General features: G+C 39.1%; 1 protein-coding gene across 1 annotated transcript in view; it reads right to left on the bottom strand.

Moving 5' to 3' along the window:
* Nucleotides 1-27,448, bottom strand: part of LOC139951292 (adhesion G protein-coupled receptor L3-like) — an 83,108-nt gene that overhangs the window by 33,184 nt on the left and 22,476 nt on the right. Inside the window, exons 2-3 of the mRNA XM_071950110.1 lie at nt 3,753-3,789; nt 194-313 (exon numbers count right to left, since the gene is read on the bottom strand). Coding sequence (XP_071806211.1) covers nt 194-313; nt 3,753-3,789 — 157 coding nt within the window. The remainder of the gene's footprint in view (nt 1-193; nt 314-3,752; nt 3,790-27,448) is intronic.

Here is a 27,448-nt window from a genome sequence, read left to right as displayed (position 1 = left end):
ATAATCCAATCCGAGTGATATGCCTCTGATTTTTTTTTTGTAACAGAACTCGGGAAAGTAATACACTGCTAACACTCATTGTTGTATGTTTTGGTGAAACCAAATTACTTTAAAAAGAAAATTTTAATTTTAGATGCAAAAAGTAAACCTGCTTTCATTGTGAGTGGTGCGAACGCCTCCGATGGTTATTTACCTGCTCCACCGCATTGCACGGTGACGTTTTCTCCTCCACTCGCCTTAGGCCATGTCAGGTCTCCAACCGTCTCCTGTTGACACTGCTGACAAGTCGCTTGGTGTACAGTCTGTAGTAACGCTGCAATATAAAACAATAATGGCCAATGTGAAAACATATTGGGCAAGTTTCGGTTATCAAGATCCCTCCATGCTACTGTTAACCTATACGCCAGCACGCATGAAGCGTCTTAAAGCTACCGACGTCCGATCATATCCCTACCATACAAACATTGATGTTGATAAGTGACACCCTAAGCCAATCACTAAATCCATCATTTATGTAATAAGATCACCTGAACGTCCCTTATACAAGATGCCTGCACTGACAAGAACCACGTCTCAAGAAGCTATCCAAATATATAAGACCAGGGTATTACACGTTATATATTTGCAATTATTACCGCTCGAAGGCGACGATATCAGATGGGTGACGAAGATGACACGTCCGGCTATAAATAGTTTTAGGTGAAGTCGCGCATGGTTTGCAAGGTTGTTTTGATGGTGGTCTATGGCCTTTTCGAAACCACGGCTTCGTCTTTGGATTCGGCTTCAGGCTTCGTCCTTTTGTCTGAAGCCCTGAGCGCGCACGCAAAGCACGCGCAAATAGGGAGGTTTAGATGCACGTTACGGGAGCAAAAACGTGAACGTGAACGTTAGAAAATTGTGCCGTTCCTGGGTGACGTCACCACTTTGTGCTTATTAGCATGCCGTCTGCACGTTTTACCTGCGTGAAAAGTGGTAACTTCACGTACATGCTTACAACGTGAGACTTTTACAACCATTTTCTCACGTTCACGAGCTGCACGTTACGCGAGCAAAAACGTGAACGTGAGAAAAATTTGTAAAAAATAAAGCTTAACATTTTTTTCTAAGCTAAAATGAGCACATTTTTTGCTAAGCTAAAATGAGCAGGATACCAGTCACAGGTTGTACAAGTGACATGGTTGTATGGCCGGTAACCTTAAGTTCTGGTAAGCACAATTTTGTTGTGCTTAGCTAGAGCTAGTTTTGTGTGCTTAAGCACCTATATGAAATTGGGATGTACAGAGTGAAGGTTCGACTCCTGGCCTGATCAATCGCGGCATCTGTGTCATTGGGAGAGGCACTTTACCATAATCGCTTCTCTCCACCCAGGATAACAAATGGGTACCAGCGATAGCTGGGGATTAACATGCGATAGACTGGCATCCTGTCCAGCCAGGGGGAATAGAAATAGTCTCAGTCGTTTTAATGCCATGGAAACCGGTTACAAACACCGACCTGATGAGCCAAATTGGCTCGGGACAGACTATACTAAAGTGATGAAAGAGGAAAAGCAAGGCCCCTTTTGTGACTGTATTATTAGAACGATTATTACTGACATGTATATGTAAATGTCTCGTACTATTTTTAACATGAATATTATAGGCCTACTGATTAAAAACTGTTGTCGCCAACTTCTGAAGGTCTGCCAGCCATGCGAAGCTCAAGCACGAGGGATCACATTGCATGCTTCGGTGGTTTCATAATGATAGACAATAAATATTGATGTTCATATAACTTACTGTCCTAAACATGTTTTAACTTACTGTTTCTAAACATGGCAAAACTCAGGAAACAGGTTATCAAAATTACTGAAAATGGTTCAGGACTATGGTGTGCATAGAATGGAAGTTTAGCTTTGTGTTTTCCCGGGTTTTTGTTTTTGGGTTGTTGTTTTGGGGGAGGAGTCCCTATTTTTTCTTCTAATGCAACGTGGTGTTTTCTTATTTTTAAAGGATACCAGGCGCTCGAACCATTCTTGACATGACCTCATCAGCCAATAACGACTGCTGTTGGTTAGGGTTTAATTATAAAGTAAACATTTATTGACACTATTAATCACTCAACTTTTGTCAGGTCATGGACAACATAACTTGACATTTAGTCTGGAACCCTGCTATTGATTAGCATTTTTATCGTTGCTTACAAAGCCATTAGTCATTAAACTGAAGGGCTTGAAGACGCAATTAAGTTAATAGTCATTTCGCTCGAGGACAAAACTATATCATTTAAAATGATATCCGTGACTACTGGCTGCTGACTGGATTTATGGTATAGACTTTTCTTTTGTTGATAAACAAACCGCCTTGGTTGGCGTGGACGCCCGAATGTTAGTAAAACACTCAAACGTATTAAAGACCCTGCACACTATCGGTAATTGTCAAAGACTAGTTTTCTCACTTGATGTATCTCAACATATGCATAAAATAACAAACCTGTGAAAATATGAGCTCAATTGGTCATCGAAGTTGCGAGATAATAATGAAAGAAAAAACACCCTTGTCACACGCTATTGTGTGCTTTCAGATGCTTGATTTCGAGACCTCAAATTCTAAATCCGAGGTCTCGAAATCAAACTCATGGAAAATAACTTCTTAAAAAAAAGTAATGTATTGGTAGATTCTGATGACGTCAGTTGGAATATGAATACTCCGAATGAATCGTCCAAAACACTGATTATTACAACTCCGGAAAAGAACATTCAGCATCTTCCCTAGACTTGATGACAAGTCGTTAGGCGCTGCCTATTTGTTACAAACACACATTCTGCCGTTCATGCAACAATCACAGTGCGATTCATTCATGCAACAGTCGTAGGTAGCACATGGCAGCTCTCACTGACTCACACATACTGGGATCGAGGATGAGTGTACCGTCCCCGTATAGCCACACCGCGCTTAACAAATACCGACTTGATTTCAAGACTACATCTTCCCCCTTCAAGCCTGTTTGCTGGGTTTTTTATGGGCGAATCTGCCAATTTGTTTGCTTGCCATCCTGAGCAAACGAATATCAAAGTATCTGCCTGGAGCAGTCCACAAGACGAGACCGAGCTTGGATTGATGATCACTTTGGCATAGACACGCTTAATGTTCAATTTTAGTCGGGCCCATGTCCCACGAGGCAATATTTAAAAGGCACACTTGAAGGCAGCCAACAGCACAGTTTGGGGAGAAGATGGATGCATTTAATTACAGGATATCTTTCCCTGCGTGTATCCTAAAACCCCAAAGAAAAATGTGTGAAGTTTGAAACTTGATTTTGATTGGTTCTTGGCTAATTCATGAAACTTGCTAGTTTTAAAGCTGTCTCGCATGACGACGCCTTGAGAAGTAAACTAATAGTCTGACAGATTATTTACAGAATTTGGTGGTCTTATTTGGAACAAAATGTTTTGGCTGCTGTTGTTGTTAATGATGTTATTTTTTGTGGTTTTTTTGTGTTTTTGTTGCTGTTGTTGCTGCTCATGTTGCTGCTGTTGATGATGCTGTTGTTGTTGTTGTTGTTGTTGTTGTTGTTGTTGTTGTTGTTGTTGTTGTTGTTGTTGTTGTTGTTGTTGTTGTTGTTGTTGTTGTTGTTGTTTCTTTTGTTGTTAATGCTAGAACAGTTGTCGTTTTTGTTTCTATTTGGTCTTTGTAGTTGTGATATTTAAACTTCATATTTTTAACCTTACAAAAATATTATTTGGTAAAACAAAATATCAAAAAATTACTCACCAATAAACCACACTGGCTTTATGACAATCATGCGCATCTGTAAACAAAACAAAAGAAAGAAGAAAAAAGTTTTAATTTAAATAGTTTTACAAAAGCAGTTAATGTGCGTGTCTCCTTTTTTTCTACATCACTGAATAGCCTCGAAATCCGTTTTTGTTTTAAATATTTCTTTGAGAAAGAAAGCATTAACTAGCACTTGCAATCTGTACGAACCAAGATGACGTGTGGTATAAAATTATCCATCGTCCATGGCATCAAATTTCGACGACTGTAGAGTCTTTTTTTCAAAAACTAAACGTTTAGCCCAAAATGATGCCCTTTCCGACTAAACACAGAACAACCTTTAAAGGGTTGGTACACGATTGGTAATAACTCTAAACAAATATTAACTTAAAAACTGACTTGGTAACAATGGAGAGCTGTTGCTAGTATAAAACATTGAGGGTAACGACTCCCTCTGAAATAACGTAGTTTTTGAGAAACAGGTATTTTCTCACTAAAATAATAAAAGACTTCTGGCTAGAAGTATTTTATTCTTATCTGAAAGCACACAAATTCGTCCAACAGGGGTGTTTTTCTTTCATCATTTTCTCGCAACTTTGATGACCAATTGAGCCCAAATTTTCACAGGCTTGTTATTTTATGCTTATGATGGGATACACCAAGTGAGAACACTGGTCTTTGACAATTTCCAAACATGTACAGTGCCTTTTAAGTTGCTGCCCAGTGCATTGTTAATGGTGGAACCTTGTTAAAACGTTGGCTTTGTATTGCTTTTACGAGGGAGACATGAATCCATGCAGTACTCAAAGCTTTCATAAAAGGATGTCATAAATCAGCTTGTGAAGTTTTCTATTTCAATTACCGGACTCTGATGTATTTTCCCCCCATAAATACAATGTGGGCTGTAATCAATTTCGACGTTGGACACAACAAAACTTCCTGAAGTTAAATGATGATAAGACAGAGTTCCTTCTATTTGGGGTTACGTCAACAGTTAACTAAGGTTTCAGTGCCATACATCTCCATCGGTGATGCTCGGATAGCTCCCTCGCTGAAAGCTCGGAACTTAGGGGTTATTTTTGATTCATCGATGACACTTCAGCCACACATCAACAACATTGTTCGTTTATCATCATATCACATCAGGAATATAGGTAAGATTCGCAAGTACTTGGACAAAAGTGCCACTGAAAAGGTCATTCACGCATTTGTTACTTCCTCGTCTTGACAACGGCAATGCTCTTCTCTACAGTCTTCCTAACAACCAGATTTCCCGACTTCAACGGCTCCAAAATACTGCTGCCCGCATTGTGACACTGTCTAGAAAATCCTGTTCTATCACCCCCATTCTGAAACAACTACACTGGCTCCCTATCTCTCAACGAATCATCTTCAAGCTGATGCTCATTGTCCACAAAGCTCTTAATGGCAAGGCTCCCCACTATATTTCTGAACTGTTTCAAGTTTACACTCCATCAAGGAATCTTCTGTCAAGTTCCATGCTTCTCCTCATTGAACCCAAGTCTCGACACTCATGGGGAGACAGGTCTTTTTCTTCAGCCGCGCCACGCATCTGGAACTCTCTACCACTTAATCTTCGATCTTGTCTTTGTACCGCAAAATTTAAGTCTCTTCTCAAATCTTATCTTATGTCACAGGTTTTCAGTGACTAATTTTGTTGTATCTGTTTTTCTTTGTGTTGTGTTTTGTTTTTTGTTTTGTTTTGTTTTTGGTTTTACTGCGCCTTGAACACCCAGCAGGGTGGATATGTGCGCATTACAAGTCTTATTATTATTATGATTATTATTATTATTATTATTATTATTATTATTATTATTATTATTATTATTATTATTATTATTATTATTATTATTATTATTATTATTATTATTATTATTATTATTATTATTATTATTGTTATTATTATTATTAACTGTGCAGAGTTTAGTACTGCTCGCATAACAAAGACCACAGATAGAACTATTGGGTCCGTGTTGAATTGTATATAAAGGAAAATATGCACGGAGTTCCAAAGAGATGCAGTACGTGGAATGAAAATGTTGGAATAGCTCGTTGTTCAACATCTCAGCAATATGAGGGTTAGTTATTTTATGCTTTATGCTTATGTTGGGATACACGTCTTTGACAATATTACCAAACGTGTACAGTGCCTTTAAAGATTCCCTCATTCATCATACTTAACTTTAGAGTAAGTGTCTTACATCGATGCAATTTTCCATGTATAATTTAACACTAAGAAACCATGACACCACGCCAAAAACGTCAGGTGTTACAAAAACACCGGGTGTGATATCCACTTGCAACGGTGCTAAGCCAGAAATACCCCTTAATTGCAAAGGACAAACAACGCAAAAGGGTCAAACTAACCAATTGGTGTTATTTCAACGCAAGCCAAGGTACGCTATTTGAGCGGGAAAATAATGAGTTACCACTATGAACCTGTGACACAAACCGTCGCAGGTAACACCATTTTAGTTTTAGTTTTTTTTCCAGCATTTTTCCCGCGTTTATTTTGTTTTGTTTTTCTTTATAGTCAAGGTATTTTAATCGAGCGTGAAACTAATGAGTTACCACTATGAACCTGTGACACAATTCGTCGCAGGTAACACCCTTTTACTTTGTTCTGGTTTTTTTTTCTTCCTAATTTGTTTTCCCGCCTTTAATGTGCAATGTTTTGTTTTGTTTTTCGCTAGTCAAGGTTTGTTATTCGGGGGGGGGGAGGGGGTAATGAGTGATGCAATCCGTTGCACGGAACACAATTTTATTCCTTTTCTTTGTTCTGCTTTATATTCCCGCGTTTATTTCTATTTGTCTCAGGTGCTTGGTCTGTTATATTGCCCATAACACCCTCTTATTTATCTTAGTTTTTTTCTACTTCATTTTCCCGCATTTTGTTTCTTTCTTTCGCCTGCCACACCCCTAAGTGTTAGTCCCATCTGCCTGGTTTGTTTAATGAGTTGTCACTGTGAATCTGTGACAGCAAACCGTGGCACATAAGAGCCTTTTATATCTTTATATTTTCTTTTCATTTTCCCGCGTTTATTTTTTACTTTTGTCCTGCCACGCCCCTAAGTGCCTGTCCCAGGTGCTTGGTTTGTTTTTGTACGTTACGGTCGGTGCGTTCTATCATTGGCAAACAGGATACCATCCGTTAACTACACAAACGTGACAGTCGCAGTCAAAATGGCACGCACTCTTGCAAGTTTTAAACACGAACCAAAACCTCACACACACACACACACAACTATAGTCTGTGCCTGTTGTCAATACCTTATGGAAGACCTGACGTTTCGACCTTAGCATGGAGTCTTTCTCGTAAGGAAAAAAAAATACATTTTTGTTTAAGAGTTGGATCGAATAGAGGAATTGAAATTCCAATGTTTACTTGTAGAAAAGACCCAGTGTCACCAGAACATTTTTCTCATTTCTTCTTTACCAAATTGGCGTAATATTGATGTGGTATGCCTAAACGCGTTCAGTTCACGGCTGCGTACGAGAGGCTAGGTTGTAGCAGACGATAACTTCTCTTGAATTGGCGGGAAATCAATATTGAGCCCGTTGGCAACGTGACGGCTAACCAGCCTTCGGTGATAAGACCTACACTCAATGGAGGACAAACTCAGCCAAATTCACCTTGACGATCACAGCATCCGATAAACAAACCCACGCTTCATAAATCCTCCACGCTGAAAAACAACATTGGCTGGAGATAATTATGTTAACATTTTTGTTTTGCCTACCATGTGGTTTTTAAAGGGACATGTTGGATCGGGAACTAACATATTATGCTAACTTAAAGATCAAACCTATCACTTTACTTGTTAAAGACAGTAGACACTATTGGCAATTGTCGAAGACCAGTCTTATCACTTGGTGTATCTCAACATATGCGTAACATAGTAAAACTGTGAAAATTTGAGCTCAATCGGTCGTCGGAGTTGCGAGATAACTATGAAAGAAAAAAAAAACATTGTCACACGAAGTTGTGTGCTTTCAGATGCTTGATTTCGAGACCTCAAATTCTAAACTTGAGGTCTCGAAATCAAATTCGTGGAAAATTACTTCTTTCTCGAAAACTACGTCAGTTCAGAGGGAGCCGTTTCTCACAATGTTTTATACTATCCACAACTCTACATAACATTGCTCGTTACCAAGTTAGGTTTTATGCTAATAATTATTTTGAGTAATTACCAATAGTGTCCACTGCCTTTAATGTTCATGTTTTTAGTCCACTGTGTTTTTGTTTGTCTGAGCATGCCTACCACAAGCTTTTGCTTTTTCTGGTTATGCTCCCATTTTAAAATTCTCCTCAATACTGTTGTTATTTTGATTATCTGTTGGAATTGAAATAAATGTCTTGAAATGAAACAGGGCACTGAAGCGGTGTTAGTTTGCAAAGTAGAAGGAAAACCAAGCATATTTGAGACATTGGTGTAATACTCTTTTTAAAAACCTTTAAATTTCTAACAATAACAAAACGGTTTCAAACGCTTTTCATGGACCAACTCGCCATACCCAAGGCACCGTATCCCTTTAAAGCGGACAACATTCAACGGCAGCGTTGCTAGGGCAACCAAGACGCTTCATCTATGATTGTATTTTATCAACATCTCGTTGCGCTTTATGTACATACCCAACCTTCGTTACTGAAGCGCAATCGCCCGCACCGCCATCACACCCTGACAGCCCCAAGGTTTTACTGAGCATTGGTTTACCCCCGTTGCTAAGCAACCATTTCCCGCCAACGTAGTCCTCCATCAAATGTGGCATTAATTTCTATTTCATGGCGGGAGAATGAAGTGGTGGGAAATAACCACCAAAACAAATCGAATTTTCATCGCGACCTAATTCTTTTCATGCAGTCACTTTGGGGTAAATTTGACACTCTTCTGAAACGCGGGAAAAGAGGTCGAAAATAGACAGTCGCTTGGATCAAAGATCAGATGGTGAACGTTTGTTGGGCAAAATTGCCAGTTAGAATCATATTGCATCAAGGGTGGATTATGGTGACTATGCAATATGGACATGTCATATTCGGCATTTTACAGGCATCCAGTGCCAGGCACTCCCAAGATGAAATAACCCTCGTTCAAATAACATTAATTTATATAAACACAATTCTATTTGTGTTATTTTAAAAGCATGGACACTATAACCACTGTTAAAATAAAAACTTACTTGTATACGATCAATGGAGAGTTTTAATAATATAAAACAGTGTGAGAAATGGCATTTTTTCCTTCATTACGACCAATTGAGCTCAAATTTTCACAGGTTTGTTGTTTCATGCATATGTTGAGGTACACCAAGTGAGAAGACCGGTCTTTGACAATTACCAATAGTGTCGAGTATCTTTAAATACTGAATGAATCTGAATCAATGTGCAAAGTAAACATTGGTCCATAATTAACATAATGTGGGTCTTCATTTAGCGCTCAGGCTACCCATTAATCAAGTCCTTCGTATCAGAGATTCGGCAGTTGTTTATTTTCATTTCATATTTTATTTTATTTCATTTTATTACCTTCATTACACAAACACATAAAACATGACATCGGTGCAAAAAGGGAAACCCCGACTAGGCACGCAGGCCCACTAAATGGGGACCCTTTAATAATAATAATAATAATAATAATAATAATAATAATAATAATAATAATAATAATAATAATAATAATAATAATAATAATAATAATAATAATAATAATAATAATAATAATAATAATAATAATAACCCGTTTTTATTTAGCGCTTTTCACACCCGGAGGGCATCACAAAGCGGTTCACATTATTACCCCTGGTCACTGGGCTTTAAATTGCTCCTTAAACCATCTCAGCTCCCTGGTGGGAGTATGCAGCCTGTGCAACATTAATATGCGCTACTCGGCTAAATCAATCACAAGAACCATCTCTGCCCTCACAGGTACCCATTTACCCCTTTATACCTCCCTTTGTTCAATATGTTGCTCCTCACCATTTGAAGTGTTTAATTCCTGGAAGGAATGTTAAACCCTTGGCCATGGCCTCCGATGGTATCGTGCGCAGATATCATGACGCAACCTTGAATGGGCCGACAAACGGTCTTAGACAATCGAATTTTAGCTGCGTCACAACCAATGCAGAGAACTCACAGAATTGCACACGTACTTCACGTAAACCGTTGTAATAGATTCTAGATTTTTCTACTTCAATATTTGCCAGAATTATTTGAATATTATTATGAAAATTTCTACATCATTATGCTTGGAGATTACATGCAGGGTTTGTGTTTGTTTACCTACAAGTTCTATTGACAATAATACCTCGCTTAAATTTTTAAAGACACTGGGCACTTTTTGTATTTATCAAAGACCAATGTTCTCACTTGGTGTATCTCAACAAATGCATAAAATAACAAACCTGTGCAAATTTGAACTCAACTGGTCGTCGAAATTGCGAGATTGGAAAAAATAAACACCCTTGTCACACAAAGTTGTTTGCATTCAGATGCTTGATTTCGGGACCTCTAATTTGAGGTCTCGAAATCAAATTCGTGGAAAATATTTTTTCTCGAAAACTACGTTACTTCAGAGGGAGCCGTTTCTCACAATGTTTTAGACCATCAACCTCTCTCCATTACTCGTTACCATTACTCGTTACCATTACGGTTTTATGCTAATAATTATTTTGAGTAATTACCAATAGTGTCCAGTGCCTTTAAAGGAAGGGTAAAGGTCACTACTCAAACCATGGACTATATAAAAACTTGTTTAAAGAGCACTTGAGAGATGTTGATATTATAAACAGTGTTAGAAAATACGACCTCCTTTAAAATAATGTAGTTTTAAGAAAAAGGGGTAATTTGTACCCAAACATTTAAATCTGATAAAGGCTTCAGGCTTAAAGTCTTTCATACGGAAGCTGAAACCACAATTCTGTACAACAAGTGTGTTTTTATTTCTATCATCATTTTCTTGCAACTTCTATGAACGATTGAGCCCCAAATTTCACAGTGCATTTTTGGGAGACACTAATGAGGACTCTGGTCAGTGACAAATCCTACTAAAGGTGTTTTTTTTTTTTTCAAATGTCACCATTTGTTTTATGTCGGTTTAAAATTTGAATTAGGCCAAAGAGTTATGGGTTTAAATACTTTTGCGTTTGTTTAACCTTACACCGATGTGTGTTAAAATATGTATACTCAATACTTTCCGGAGTCCTGCGGAAAAACATCCCCACCCCACCCCCTCCGATCATATCCACTTAATGTCATCCTTCAATTAAATTCCAATAATACCTCAATAAAAAATTTCGTCCATAAACTGCATTGGGTTTTACGTACATCACGTAGTAGTAACTAGCTCGCCATTAAGCCGATTAAATCCAAGAAACTATTTCATCGAAATTCAATTTATTCCATTTACTTTGACTTTTTTTCCTGAAAGCAACGTCCTACGCTGGCTCAACCGATACAATTACATTGTGTTTATTTGGATTTGTCTCACGGCCACTCGTCAGCGGAAAGAGCATTTCAAGAAATGAAGTGTTGTTTTTATTCACCCATGCATTTGTTCGTTCTTGAAAGTATATTTATAGTATTTTCAATCAAAACATATATAGACCTTCCCCTTTTAGACGTCCTTTACTTATGACAAGTAAGTTGGTTTGACATTGGACAAATTTGACATTCACATTATGTTTGCACAGCGAATATCAATCAATGTTGCTTTTCTCGATATTGGACATTAGGTATTCACGTAGGTTTGTACAGTGAATGTTTACCTAAACATCGATATTGGGCATTCAAATCAAAACATGTAGGCCACAGACGTCCCTAATCAATGACAGTAAAGTTAGTTTGATATTGGATATTGAAAATTCACACAGGTTTGTACAGTGAATATCGATGTTGCTGTTTTCGATATTGGACATAGGCGGTCATGTACATTGTACATCTATATAAGATATCGTCCTTTCCAATAAAAACATATAGGCCTCCACACAGACGTCCCTATTAATGACAGTAATATTGGTTTGATATTGGACATTGGACATTCACATTATGTTTGTACAATAAATACCAATGTTGCTTTTTCGATACTGGACATTGAACATTCACGTATACGGTGAATGTCTACCTTGTACATTGATATTTGATATTATGCATTCATTTAAAAGTGCAGGTGCGTTTGGGGGCCGCGTTACATTTCATGTTTGTACAATAAATATCAATGTTGCTTTTTTCGATACTGGACATTGAACATTCACGTATACGGTGAATGTTTAACTTATACATCGATATTTGATATTAGGCATTTCTTTAAAAGTACAGGTGCGTTTTGGGGCCGCGTTACATTTCGGTACAGAGATTTCGATACGTTCGGACCAAGGCATGGGTAGTGGCTATCATTGTAAGTCTAGTTAAGTTTCTGACTACATTTAGGTATAAATAAAAACGTGATCAGGGCTACTTTCGCATATCAGGCTACCGTTATAAGCGTAACACACACAATGTCCGTCTTGAATTGGTTTGATGGAAAGGGTGGTTCTGACTGCAACACCAGAAAGCCACAGCAAGAAGCCAGAAGCCAGAAAGTCACCACTGTCTTTCCCTGCCTACATTGACCCGGACTAATTCCACCGTTGCAAATTCCATTACATAAATCGTCACCACTTCGAAGATTATTAGCCATAACTGATGAGTTTTCTCACTTGACAAAAAGAAATAATGATCATCATCCTGACGAAAACGCGAGCGCGTGTCGAATGACCGTCACCTCCGGCCACCTGTGAATTCTTACCGTCACCTTGCCAGAAGTCATGCACCGTGCAGCGCCTCGCTGGCCCCCACTGGGACGATCAGCCTCACGCTCCGTTGAGCACCGGCGCTTCTGGCCAAGCCTATGATGTGGTAACGCAATCAATATTTCACGCGAGCCCTAGACTTGAATCAAGTCCCGTTCTCGTGTAAGACGTCCGTAAGCGTATCAGCCGTCAAATTGTAGCTACCGTGGTCCCGAGCGCGGCACAGGTTTGGGGAGTTATCTGATGCTAGGCGATGGGACTGAGAATAAAATGACCCTCACGGATTGGGACTTGAGTCACTTCTACGTGAGCCCTGGATACATCAGTATGTATTTCAGGAACTCATGGATTATATCCAGTTGCTTCGCATTGCGGGTAATCTGAGATTCGGCAGTTGTTTATTTTCATTTTATGTTTTATTTTATTTCATTTTATTACCTTCATTACACAAACACATAAAACATGACATCGGTGCAAAAAGGGAAACCCCGACTAGGTACGCAGCCCACTAAATGGGGACCCTTTAATAATAATAATAATAATAACCCGTTTTTATATAGCGCTTTTCACACCCGGAGGGCGTCCCAAAGCGCTTCACATTATTACCGGGTAATCTAAGGGTGTTGTTGAATTATGTGGTGTTTCGTCGGACGTGTACTGTGGTCTCTAACGGTGACTAGCCTCTAAAAGAGTCTTGGTTTGAAATTTATTCAGAGTTCACGGGACCCCGGTAGCTAAAGGACATCCAAAGCACACCGAGGTGACACTATTCGCCTATTCGTTTAAATCTTTAATGAGGTTCTTACGACTGTAATGAAACTTGATGATGGATGTGTTACATAACAGACAAAATTGTATCTCTGGGTGGCTATATAATGACAGTGCGAATAATGCCCTTCGAAAAACGGGTAGTGAGAAAGTTAAAGCCATTATACACTTTCAGTACAGAAAAAAAAGTTCACAGATTTACAAATAACTTACAGGGTTTACAGAAAGTAGTGGTGAAAGACTTCTCTTGAAATATTATTTCTTGAAATGCTTTACTTTTTGAGAAAACAGTAAAACAATATCAATTCTCGATAGGGAGAATTACGGATTTATTTTAAACATCACATGTCATGACACGGCGAAACGTGCGGAAACAAGGGTGGGTTTTCCCGTTATTTTCTCCCGACTCCAATGACCAATTGAGCCTAAATTTTAATAAGTTGTGATACACGAATTGTGGGCCTTGGACAATACTGTTTACCGAAAGGGTCCAATGGCTTTAAGCGAATGTCTGCTGCGCTCGAACCCGCAGTCCCTAGAATACTGTACCAGTGCTTTATCAACTAGAAATGTTACCGTCCCCCTGTTGTCATTGAATACATTACAAACATTAAAACTCCACTTAAAGCCATGCATATTATGAATTGAAACAATATTGCCAATGTCCAATATCCAATATCGATGTACAAAGTAAAAAATTGTAGACATTCACTGTAAAAACCTACGTGAATGTCCAATATCCAATATCGAAAAAGCAACATTGGTATTCTCTGTACAAACCATAAGTGAATGTTCAATATCCAATATCGAAAAAGAAACGTTGACATTCGCTGTCAGACATAATAATCCATTGTGTCTGTTTTCAAATATAAAACAAAATCAAATTCGAAGTTGTCTAACGAGTCAAACTCAAGAGTCAAAACGTTATGCACTTATTTGTCATGATGCCTTCCTTCTCTTCGAAGGGTCAACGTTTGCGAAGTGACTTGTCACCCTGGTTAAGAGTGGTGTGAGAACGCAGTTCACGGGGCCGGAAAAAGCAGCCAATGACCGGGGAGGAAAGCAAGGGGCGATACGCTCCCCAAAGAAGGGACACGCCGCGAGCGATTTGCATCGTGTCGAGTTTGACAGACTGCGTCGAACCCTCGTCCCGTCTAGAGGTGACGAGCTTTCATGAAAATGCATGAAGTGTGGATAGGGTCATGTAATATGCAGTGATGGGTACTCAGTGTAGGGTGGAGAGAATATTGTTAAGTCAATCCAGAGATAGATGATGTCAATGCAGTCTCCATAAAATCAAGAAGAGTTGCATGTCATTATTTAATCGCCACGGATGAATGTCAATCCGAAGCCAACAAACTTTCGAAAAACGACAGTGTACATGTACATCAGGGGCACCGTTTCCCCTAAGATGATCCCCTGGCTGCCGCTTCTCAGGTAATATCGTAAACGTGGGTGTGATTCCTGGCTATACGGCCGTTACAATTAGGTTGTACCGCTTCGGACTGGTACCCCGAACAAAGATTTACAAGATAGGGAGACCGCCAACATACGGTTATAAATATCTCATTTTGGCAGAGCACCAGTACGATGATCCGGGGGACTAATCTCGCTCAAGTAAATTTGTCTTCTTTTAACCCCAAGTAATTAGCAAACTACCCAATCAGCAGCCGATTTCACGAAACGCTATGATTAATCCTATCTCGAGTTAGGACGAGTAACTCTTCCAAACTTAGGATGAATCTTAAGGTCTGCATGCTACAGTGCAGGGTTGGGACTCGTCCTAAGTCCTAATATTAGTCTTAAGTTAGGAAGAGTTTGGTGAAATCGACGGCAGTTGCCTGTACAATTTACATGGCAATTGTCAAAGACTATCCTCACTTGGTGAACACACTATTACAAGCATGAATAAACCTGAAAATTTGGGCTCAATTGGTCATCTAAGTTGCAATGGACACTTTCCATATGACGTCACACAATCCCAAACATCGCCCCCATCGATGTCAAAGGAAGACCTATCATTGGCTGAGAGTTGTGCGTGGCGCGTGCACGTTTCCCATCAGTTGACCTCAGAGAGCGATGGGCGGATAATGGAAAGGGTTATTACGAATAAATCCGATCTGAAAAGCAAATCGTTGAATATCAATCCCTATTTTGAGACCGTGTTAACAGCTAACAGCATAAACCTTTCAGCCCATTACAATGAAACACGACGCCCGGGCAGAGTATCAAAGCCGTCAACGTCTGGAATTGGAGACTATGTAGGACCTTGGCTATACACAAGGGTGCAATGATGAAGTGGTCTTTATGCGTTGTAACTGAATCTTCTAGAAAATGCAAAACGACAAAGCCTTCCCGAACGGCCAAAGCGAACAAACACTGCAAGGGGAAAGGTAATTTCCGCTCTGTGAATCGGGTAGCAGGGATATGCAATCAGTTTGTTGGAGAGATGAGATTCGTTGTTGGTCTTGATTGCAGATGAATGTTTGTTATAATCGTTTATCCGTGGCGGTTGATAATGATAAGTTACTTTCTCCTGAAGACAAACAGAGTATGCTCTTCAAAACGCCGAGACCAAACCGGCTCTTTTCAGAGCCACCACTCCTTCAAAAGAGATTTTACTCATGGTTGCCCGCAAGTTTACTATTCATATTTATATTTATTAAAGTTACTCTGATAAGTTACTGCGTTACAAATGACGCATATCAAAGCACAATATTGACCGCAATGGTGTGCCAAAGGTAAACAGGGCCATGACAAGTTTATTAAAACAAAATAGTAGGCACACTTGTCCTCTCACACGATTTTGCCTCAGACCTTGAGATAATAACTCATATTTATACACCAGTCAAATATTTATGAACAAAATATTCACCATCTTCGCAAACAGGTTGTTCGGGGTCATTTGGGTCTTTTCCAAACACCGGCTCCGACTCACCTCGGGCTTTTGCTCCACCATAGGCATCACACCGGCTGTGGAGCCTGTTGAAGCCGAGTGTTAAATTTCGAAAGACCTGTACCTCATTGGGCTTGGTCATAAAGATTTTAAAGTATCTATGCCATAATTAAAACCGTGATAGAGCTGCAATGCCGGGGGATCGATCACGCGAGCATATCATCAACCTCGTACACGTGTTCATTTATATGTAAATATGCACATGCAGTGATATTGTTGATGTGGAGGTAGACTTACCCCCCTCCCCGTCTTTATAAGGATAAAGACAGGAACTTGCTTCTCATACCCAGAGCTTTTATTGGATAATTTCATTGGATAAACGTGCAGTGACGTAATGATCCGAGGTGACGTTTGGCAGCTGCACTTATGCGGTCACCTGCATATGAATCTAGGTGAAAGGTGAAAATGGAAAAGGGGTGACCTACGCCAGAGGCCACTCTCTGGCGGTATTCACGAGCCTCAAAGTAACATTATTTGATTTGGGTTAGGGGTTGAAGTTGCAAACCGCGAGCCTTCGGGTGTCATACATGCAGTGCTTATACAACTCTAATTGGGTGAGGCTCTAGACGGTCTATAATCCATTGAGGTAAAGGAGACCTAAGTCTTTATTTGAAGGCAGTCACATGTCACTAACTATAATAATGATATTCAGGTATGTGAGCTGGTTTAATTGGGTGAGGATCTAGACTGTCTAATCCATCGATGTGTGGTAGATGGACTTATAATTCCCATTCGTTTAAAGGAGGTATATCTCCAAGACTTTTAATCAAATGCATTCGATCGTTTTACAAAGTTTGGAGGCAGTCACATGTCACATATTTAACTACAAATGATAATCGTATATGTGAGCTTGTTTTCCGGTCAAAGTACTTTCTTAAAATTATCTTGCCCAATTTTATAGAGTTGCTTATAAGCACAACGTAACCAAGCACAACAAAATATCCTTTACGTAATACCAGCCAAAACACTTGTATACCGTCGGTGACTTGGCAGTAATTTGTTCAGCAATATTTTTTGCCATTTAAAGACAAATTTGTTCCTGCACTCTATGTACACTTTTGCCGGCAAGAAGCCAAATTGTGCTTGGTAAATTGCTTTGCCAATAAGCTTTAAAGATTTCCCCAAATAAATAAGTAACTGATTTGCCGTTTAAAATCCTTTACATGCACCGAGAGGCACGCACCAGCCTTGCGCACGGTTGAAGAAAAACAAACCCTCGGTCCTTGCATCTGAGAAGGATGAACATATTATCCAGAGATTATACACATGATATAAAGATGGGCAAGATGGAACAGTTCCCTTGAAATTGATCTCCCTGTGCTTGCACATTAAAATTGTTTCAAAAACGCCACCACCTTTTGAAATGAAATGTTCACGTCTTAAAGGCAGTGGACACTATTGGTAATTACTCAAAATAATTATAATCATAAAACCTTTCTTGATAACGAGTAATGGGGAGAGTTTAATGGTACAAAACATTGTGAGAAACGGCTTCCTCTGAAGTGACGTAGTTTTCGAGAAAGAAGTATATTTCCACGAATTTGATTTCGAGACCTCAAGTTTAGAGATTGATGAGGTCTCGAAATCAACCATCTAAACGCACACAACTTCGTGTGACAAGAGTGTTTTTTATTTTATAGTTATCTCGCAACTCTGACCACCAATTGAGCTCAAATTTTCACAGGTTTGCTATTTTATGCATAATGTTGAGATACACCAAGTGAGAAGACTGGTCATTGACAATTTACCAATAGTGTCCACTGCCTTTAAACTTTCACAGGCTTGTTATTTCATGTAGACCCTCTTGGGTCACAAACAAGTGCTCATACTGGTCTTCGACATTATAACCAACTTCGGCCGCGTGCTTTAATTCACAATAAAACGGATAAAAAATAATTCAAAATTGCTTTTCAGCCGTCAAGCAGAATTATGACAAATGAACTTGAAGCGACCACGATGATAAACTACTAAAGAGATACCATCTTTGACAGTCGGGGTTCATTTAAGTTCCGCCCCAAGAAATAGATCACCACCTAGCCTAGGTTACCCACTAACGAAATGACACGCTGTGACGTGCTAAGGCATAAACAAAATGTTATGTTGGCGTAACGGGCCCCCAAAAATCGGGTAGGTAGGTAGGGACTTTTTTCTTTTTCTTTTTTTCCCCTCCCCCAACAAAATGACATGTTTTCTAATTGTTTAAACTGGTAGTATACACGATAACAAATGAAAACAAGGCTATACTTTTAAACTCTTGATGACAATTACTTTGTTTTTATAATTCTTTAATAGATTTTAATCATTAAATTTCATCCCTTAAAAAAAAATTGAAATATCCAGGGTTGGCCGTATTTTTATGATAGGTCTGGTTACGCCAACATAGCATTTTTTGTATGCCTAAATCATGTATTCAATTCAATTCAATTAGACGTTTACTCCATACTCTTTGGGGGAAAATAGTTCAATAATATGAGAATTTATTAGTACTAGAAAGGTACAAAATTGTTGTCCTGTTTTAAACTTCGTATTTATAGTTATCTAAATTATTGTGAATATCAATTTTTTATTATCTTAATTAACTATGTATTAATGTGTACTACTTATAGTTTGAATAATATTTGACAAACTTGGTTAAAATGCGAAAATGTAAGGGCAGCAATAAAATAAAAGGATGATGAATGAACTAATGAAAAATCAAAAGCGCATCAAGTTTACTAAAGTAATATTAATTGTTAAAGCAAATAATAAATAAATAGAAAGGAATTATGTACGAGGGCTGAGCGAAGGCATGCGGCTGTTATGTAGGCCTAGGTTTGATGTAGAAGAACAACCTTTAAACAAACAAACAAACAAACAAACAAACAAACAAACAAACAAACAAACAAACAAACAAACAAAAAAACAAACAAACAAACAAACAAACAAACAAACAAACAAACAAGCAAGCAAGCAAGCAAGCAAGCAAGCAAGCAAGCAAGCAAGCAGACAGACAGACAGACAGACAGACAGACAGACAGACAAACAAACAAACAAACAAACAAACAAACAAACAAGCAAGCAAGGAAGCAAGCAAACAAACAAACAAACAAACAAACAAACAAACAGCGAATTACGAAACAAGGACAAGACAGACAAGACGAACAATGACATTAGAAAAAGCTGGCTACAAAATACAAAGAAATAAAGTACCAGGCTTACTGTTATAGGATTTGAGGCATTGCATGGCGGGGTATCAATATATATTGGTTTGCGGTAACACCATGTGTGTATATCTACTTGCCAGGTAGAGTTGTTCTTAAGGAACTGTCTTGCTTTATTCTACTGCCGTGGAGTAGAAAATCGGAGGTTCGGGAGACTTCTCAGTTCTGAAAAAGAACTGTCCTGCTTTATAACTATTACCAGGGCGGATGGTATAGAAATTTGACTGGACTACTACTTTAGCTTATAGGATCGTAATAACTGTACTGCCGCGGCTTACTGTTGACGACAAAAGTAAACAGATAAGTAGTGAATGAGAGAATGAGAGCTATGTTATAGTGAAAGAGGGGGGACTCTTTTATACGAGAGCATAAAGGCACTTGACATCTTTGGTAGTATTGACAAAGACCAGTCTAAAGCTGTGCAAATTTGAACTCAATTGGTTTTATAAGTTGCGAGAGAAGGAAGGAAAAACATCTTTGTCGCACAAGTTGTGTGCTTTCATAAGTTGCCTGGAATTCGAGACCTCAGCGCAGGTCTCGAAATCAATTCAAATATATTAGTGACAAATTACTTATTTTTCAAAAACTACGTTACTTCAGAGGGAGCCGTTTCTCACAATGTTGTATACTACCATCAGCTCTCTATTACTCGTTACCAAGTAAGTTTATGTTAACAATTATTTTGAGTAATTACCAACAGGGTCCTGTTCCTTTACAACTGACACACGGACGGCACACATCATACATTGTCCATTATTCATCGCGGCCTTGCCTCTTCCTCTAAACTCGAAATAAAAAAACAATTTATTACGAAGTCACGAACATCTTTGTCAGCAGAGAGGTGGAAATTTGAAATTTGTCAAAGCAATTTAGAAGACCGTTGTCGAGGGGTAAATACAATAATTGCCGCGGATGCACGACTTCGCTTTTTTTTTTACCTGAAGAAAATCATCTACTACATTACTGATTGAATTTACGTGCCCATGGCAACCGGTCAAAATATTTATATGATCAATTTTAACCAAGCGAGCAATAAATTATCAAACGACCGTAGATGTAAAACGCTCCCATTCGCAGTAATTTGTTAAAATGTAGCTGTTGTTCAGAATTTATTGGTGGGGGAACATCCCACCCACGACTTTTTGGATGACATTTCGTTTCTAATTGTACTTTGATACAATAAATGCATTCCTATCCCCCCTACCCCCCCCCCCCCCCCCCCCTCTCTAGTGTACCTAGGAATTTGCCCAGGGCCTCCTCCTCAAATTGTAACCCGCTTGACTCACTGGTAGCCGCGCAACCCTCCCAGCCCATCTTTCCAGTTCAGCTGCTTTGAGTTTGGTGGTATCAGAACCAGAGCAATCTCGTAATATTTTATAGTTTCTCTTTTGCTTTGGATACAATACTTCATGTTGCAATTTAGCACTCAATTCTTCCCGGAAATTCTTTCTTAAAAGTCTGGTATCCTGCTCGTGTTGAATATATTTGCACATTTGCTACGCCCTAATCTTTGTCCACCTGTCCTAACGTCTTCAAAGCACCCCACGTCTCAAAACCCATAAAAACTCTTCAAAATAAAGCACGACCATTCTGCTGCATCAACCCGACTCGTACCCAAAACTCCTCAACTTGGGCAATTGCAATAGAAAGGTCTATAAACTTGAACCTTGACCCCTATCCTGACGCCATAATCGACCCAGTTAATACATTCATTAATGTATCAGAGAGTAAAGAACACACCATCCACCCCTCCCCCCACTCGTTTCCAAATCGGCGCCATTTAATTGGATCAAACTAATACACATAGACCACCCTGCGTCATTCCTATGACGTCATGCATGTTCGTTTCCACTGTCAGTAGTAATAAACACGATGAATAGGTAGTGGTCGGTTGTTGTTGTTTCCGGTTTTGGTTTTCGTTAAAGCAGTGGACACTATTTACAATTACTCAAAATCATTGTTAGCATAAAAACTTGGTAACGAGCGATGGAGAGCTGAAGGCGGTAAAAAACATTGTTAGAATCGGCTCCCTCTGAAGTAACGTAGTTTTTTTTTAGAAAGATGTAATTTCTCACTCAAATAATATTAAAGAGTTCAGGCCTGAACTTTTTTTAGGCATCTACTATGTGCAACAAGGTTTGTTTTTCCAATGTTCTCCTGCAACTTCAATGACCAATTGAGTAAACAATATTATCAGTTGTTGTTTTATGTTCATGTTGAGATACACCAAGCGAGAATACCGGTCTTTGAAAATTGCCAAATTGTGTCTAGTTTTAAAGAATACACAAACCTGGTATTAGGCGCTATATAAATGCATGTTATTATTTATTATTATAAATATTATTATTGACAAAATAAAAAGTCAACCTCTGAAAGGCTAAACCAATGGACTAATTTTAAAATGGTGAAGACCTTTGCTTTTCTGCCCATCTACAATTGACCAAATCAATGTAACATAGTATGTTTCCATTCCATGAAAGATAATTACAACCCTTTAATTATGGATAAATACAACTGCGTTTCTTCTCGTCTCCGAATTCTGCGCTTACGAACACGATTCCCCGCTTACGTGCAAGTGCCGAATTTCTGCGCTAGCCTTGTAAGCGTAGAATACCTAGTAATGTGAAGTACGCACGCGCAGAAGCCAAAATTCGCCGCTAACCCGTGAAACACGCTTGCCGTAAGCACATAATTCCCTGCTTCCGTAAGCGCCGATTCTGTGCTTACGGTAAGCAGAGCCATGAAATTGGGCCCAGGAGAGTACTTTGTTTATTTTCTCTAATAAATTCGCAATGGAGCATCCCGACAGCATTTTTGTTTTGCTGTAAATCAAAATTGTCATCCTCAAAAATGTTCATGGTGTTTTATGTTGTATAGGATTCCCTCTTTTTGAACTGATTTAGAAGAAGAAGAAAAATTCCCCCATTGAAAAGCACAACGACAGTATACAGAAAACAAAATTGCATTCCTGGAATCCTGTTTCTGCCATGTTTCAGTTAACACCTTCTAATTCCGACACCACGCGGCGCGCACGTCACGGTTAGATAACATTCTTTCATTTTTCCGTAGCATACTCCTCATCTTCTAGTCTTTCCATCTTTGATTCATCACGCCATTGATGAAAGGTGTATGTTTCAGGATATTATACAAGAGACCATGTGGCAAGGTTCTCGATTTCAATTAGGATAGGTTTAAATATCAGGTGTATTTAATTTGAAAAACGACACTGGTAGAACACACAGACTAGCGATGGTATCAAGTTGGGGTTTCGTTTCAACTAAAGGTGAAAGGTTAGGGTTTTATAAGTTGATTGGGTAAACATTGTATGATGTATTTCTATTGCGTATGTAGGCCCTATGTGTTTATTGTCTCGGGAGTTGCAATGCTCAATCATTGGACAGTATTGGTTTGTCGATGTTAAAATAGGTTTTTTTAATCAGACATTGAGTTTTGAAGTAAAACTGTCTCAAAAACTGCACTTTTTGTTTACCGTGTGGCCTTTGATAGACAATAAGTCTTATGGTGAATGTCACTGGCACAAAGTTTCACTGAATTCCGGCTTTCTGTTTTCTTCTCAACCATACTTTGCTAAGATGTAGAACAAGACCCACCCTAGCAGCTTTATTCCACGAACATTTCTTCATGAAGTCATTGCCTGATGCATGTTTCCCTCCATCCTACATCCATTCTACAATCTAGACCATCTTAAAAGGAATATCAATTCCCACCTTCAATCAACTCCCCTGAGTTACTTTCATCTTAAATGTTTTCTTCGTGTAGTCCCTAACCAATAGTGTCTTCTGGCCTTGTTTGTGGCAAACTTGCACACAGAATATTATATGATAGTTGTTTCTGAAGTAACTTCAGTACCACGCCCAAAACAAATCATCCCGCGTCGAATATCAATTGGTACCTTCAGCAACCCCGAGTGTCATCTTTAATGTCTTCTTCTTGCATCCCTAACCAAGAGCACTATGTATTGTTCGGGGCGACATTGCATACAAAATAAACAAACATATAATTTGCGATAGATGACCGGTTTGTTTTCTGAAGAAACTTCAGTATACACGCCCAAAACATACCAGTGTCGAACATCAATTCATACATTCAGCACCGCGGGGTGTTTTCATCTTAAATGTTTTCTTCTTGTCAGCACATTTACCAAGAGTGGCCTTCTTAGCCTTGTTTGGGGCAAACTTGCAAACACAATAAATACATAGATAGTTGTTTCTGAAGTAACTTAACCACGCCCAAAACAAATCGTCCTGTGTCGAATATCAATATATACCTTCAGCACCCCCGTTTTTTTTATTATCCTAATGGGCTCTTCTTGTAGCCCCTTACGCTTTTAGCCTCGTTTTCGAGCGACCTTGCATACACAAATAAAATAAAAGTGTATGCAATTGATGTTTCTCAACGCATACATTCTAGACCATTTTAAGAGGAATATCAATTTCTACCTTCAGCAACCCCTGAGTTAGTTTCATGTTTTCTTCTCGTATCCCCCTGCCAAGAATGAATTTTAGCCTTGTTTGGGGCAAACTTGAGTACAAAATAAACGAATGTAATCTGCGATAGTTTTTACAGAAACTTCAGTATACGACGCCCCAAACAAATCATGCGTCAAAAGTCAATATCTACCTTCAGTACCCCGAGTTACTTTTTTGTCTTAAATACTTAATTCTTGTAGCCCCTGACCAAGAGCGGCTCTTAGTCTTGTTTGGGGCGAACTTACATACAGAACAATAATCTGCGATAGACGACGGGTTGTTTCTATTTTCAGAAGTAACTTTAGAACCACGTCAAAAACAACTCAGGGGTTGCCCTTAACTTTTTTTTCAACTGGCCAGCAGGACCAGTTGGCTTGATTTTTCACTGGTCCGCCAGGTTTTTGACTGGTCCGTCAAATTTTTTATATGTTTTTTTAACTAAAAAAATACTGTTGTATACTAGACCCAGTAACTGGGGCGCTGTACTCCTTTTCAACAATTTTTGACTTTATCTGTCGTACTAGCGCCCCAGGGAATGGCACAGAATTTTAACGAATACCCAGTTTTTCGCGACACCCAGCCACAAAAAATGCCTCAAAATGACAAAAAGACCAAACAAACTAGCTCAAAAATCGCCTACTCTATTCTCGATACGTCTAGGATGTAACATCAGGCATTTAATTGTACTCACGATCATTTTTTAAACTCCAAATCGATGATTTTTAACTCCGCATCGTGGAGCGATTGACAAGTCTGCGATTTTCGGATGTGTATGGTAACGAAACATGGCGTCGCGTTGTGGGTGGATGTCCATCAACGGCTGTTTAATGCTACACTTGTTACAGGCGTTGCAGCGAATGCTATACATTGTACACGGGGATGGGTACAGGCGCTGCAGCTAGCGAGTGCCCACGTGCGTTCAATCATGGGCAACGTAACTTATACGGTGCCGGGTTGTTGGAAAAATATCAGAAAGGGGGTGAAAGGTTCTCAGAAAGGGAATATTGTCTGAAAGAGGGGATTTTTCTGGTCATCGCCCCCCCCCCCCAAAAAAAAGGGGGAAACAAAGGGGGAAAAAAGATGATAAATAAATAAATAAAAATTCTACAGTGACACTGGCAGCACTAAACATTATAAGAAGCAATTTAACCATGCACAAAAATCGTAGGCCTAGATGAAGTACAGCGGTTTTTATTTATTTATCATATTTTTCCCCCTTTTTTTTGGGGGGGGGGGGCGATGACCAGAAAAATCCCCTCTTTCAGACAATATTCCCTTTCTGAGAACCTTTCACCCCCTTTCTGATATTTTTCCAACAACCCGGCACCGTATAAGTTACGTTGCCCATGATTGAACGCACGTGGGCACTCGCTAGCTGCAGCGCCTGTACCCATCCCCGTGTACAATGTATAGCATTCGCTGCAACGCCTGTAACAAGTGTAGCATTAAACAGCCGTTGATGGACATCCACCCACAACGCGACGCCATGTTTCGTTACCATACACATCCGAAAATCGCAGACTTGTCAATCGCTCCACGATGCGGAGTTAAAAATCATCGATTTGGAGTTTAAAAAATGATCGTGAGTACAATTAAATGCCTGATGTTACATCCTAGACGTATCGAGAATAGAGTAGGCGATTTTTGAGCTAGTTTGTTTGGTCTTTTTGTCATTTTGAGGCATTTTTTGTGGCTGGGTGTCGCGAAAAACTGGGTATTCGTTAAAATTCTGTGCCATTCCCTGGGGCGCTAGTACGACAGATAAAGTCAAAAATTGTTGAAAAGGAGTACAGCGCCCCAGTTACTGGGTCTAGTTGTATACCAACTGCTCGATTTTTAATCGCTGCTATTTCAAAATTCAATATGAATTGCAACGTCAACTTAACTGCACTGGAAGCCATACTTTATTTATGTGTACCAAGTTATTGTGTTCGTAAGAGGGCTCACTAATTTGAGAGTATTTTTTCTTTAAAAAAAGTAATAACAATAATCTTATTAAAATTAATTTAATAACAGGTCAAATTATTTGTGAGAGCAAATTGGAAAATTTAACATGATCTTTATTTAGGTAATTTTTTAGTCTACGGTTTATTGTAAGCACTGGACATCGAAGTCTTCCTAAGTACGAAGAACATTTGTATGAATTTGTTTTTATTGTTTTACTTAACAAAAAAAAACCACTTTAAAACCGACTGTTAAAAATATTAACTTTTTATGTATTGCCTTCAAATCTACAGTGGGGAGGGTTTACGTGCGATCACTTAAGTTATTTTATCATGTATAAACATTGCCTGTTTGTACTTTTAATAAGTATTCATAAACATAATACATCGTACCGATAACCGAAGTTCCCAAAATCTTCCCACTTTCGTCCAGAAAAAAAAAACAACAAAAAGTAGACATCAAAATAGTTGCAACATCCATGGAGAAGCATTCGAGTTTTACGCTATTTTTTTTAATTATGTGTATGGAATGGTCGGTGCCGGCGTCTGTTTTGTGAAGAAAAAAATTCATTTAAAAGCAGCAAAAACAACTGCGCCTTTGTTAAACCATGGAGCAATGGTTAAACCATGGAGGTGTTGCATTCGAGAACCCAAGTCTTTCTTGAAATTTGAACCCGCAAAAAAAAAAACCCAAGCAACCGCGCACTATATTTGACCAATAAAACCATGGAGCCAAACTAGATCGCCGACCGATCTCCCGCAAAAAAAACAAGCCCCAAATAACAAAAAAAAAATAAGCAAAATCAGGACGGAAGAACCATACTAATCCCAATTAAATACTCCTTTTTGCTCATCCAGAGTATCCTAACTTTGTAATTTTTGTTCAATGAAGCCTCACCGTCTCGCTCGTTTTTCGTAAACACGCTAGACTCTTTTTCCCACACGGAAATCTGCTCCTGCTGACAGAATGGGTTTTGCTTGTGGTCTTTTGTCAAGGCGATTGAAGCTAGTTTTGTAAGCTACCGCGTACTTTTACCAATAGAGGGCGTCTATTCTCACGCTATCGAATATTCTGAAACGCCCTCTAGCGTTCAATGTTTCTTACACTTTTTGGCACACGTGAACTAATACGAAGACTACAAGCATTTGCGTTGCATGATGGGATTTTGCGCTGTGTGTACATGTGTATGCGTTATCGTGGGAAGTTTGCCAGCGTTCAGCGGCACTTCGGGTGATTTTTTTTACGTTTTATCCAAACCTTGAGTGAATGTTTTTACGTTTTATTCGAGCCTAAAAATATTTAAATAATAGTCATAGTTCTGTAGTACCGCTGCCGATATTTTTGACTGGTCAGCCGGACCAGTTGGCAAGGTGTTTCAGCTGGTCCGCCGCGATTTCTACTGGCATTTGGCCAGCGGACCAGCGTTAAGGTCGAACCCTGCAACTCATCCCGCATCGAGAGGAGTTCATTCGACGGACGCTGATGATGAAGTCCGAAGGCTAATCGTAAAAGAATCTGACATGAATATAA

This window comes from Asterias amurensis, chromosome 19 (genome assembly GCF_032118995.1).
Source record: "Asterias amurensis chromosome 19, ASM3211899v1".
NCBI classification, from domain to species: Eukaryota; Metazoa; Echinodermata; class Asteroidea; order Forcipulatida; family Asteriidae; genus Asterias; species Asterias amurensis.
Note: the sequence above shows the minus strand (reverse complement) of the source record. Positions and strands in the feature narration are given on the sequence as shown.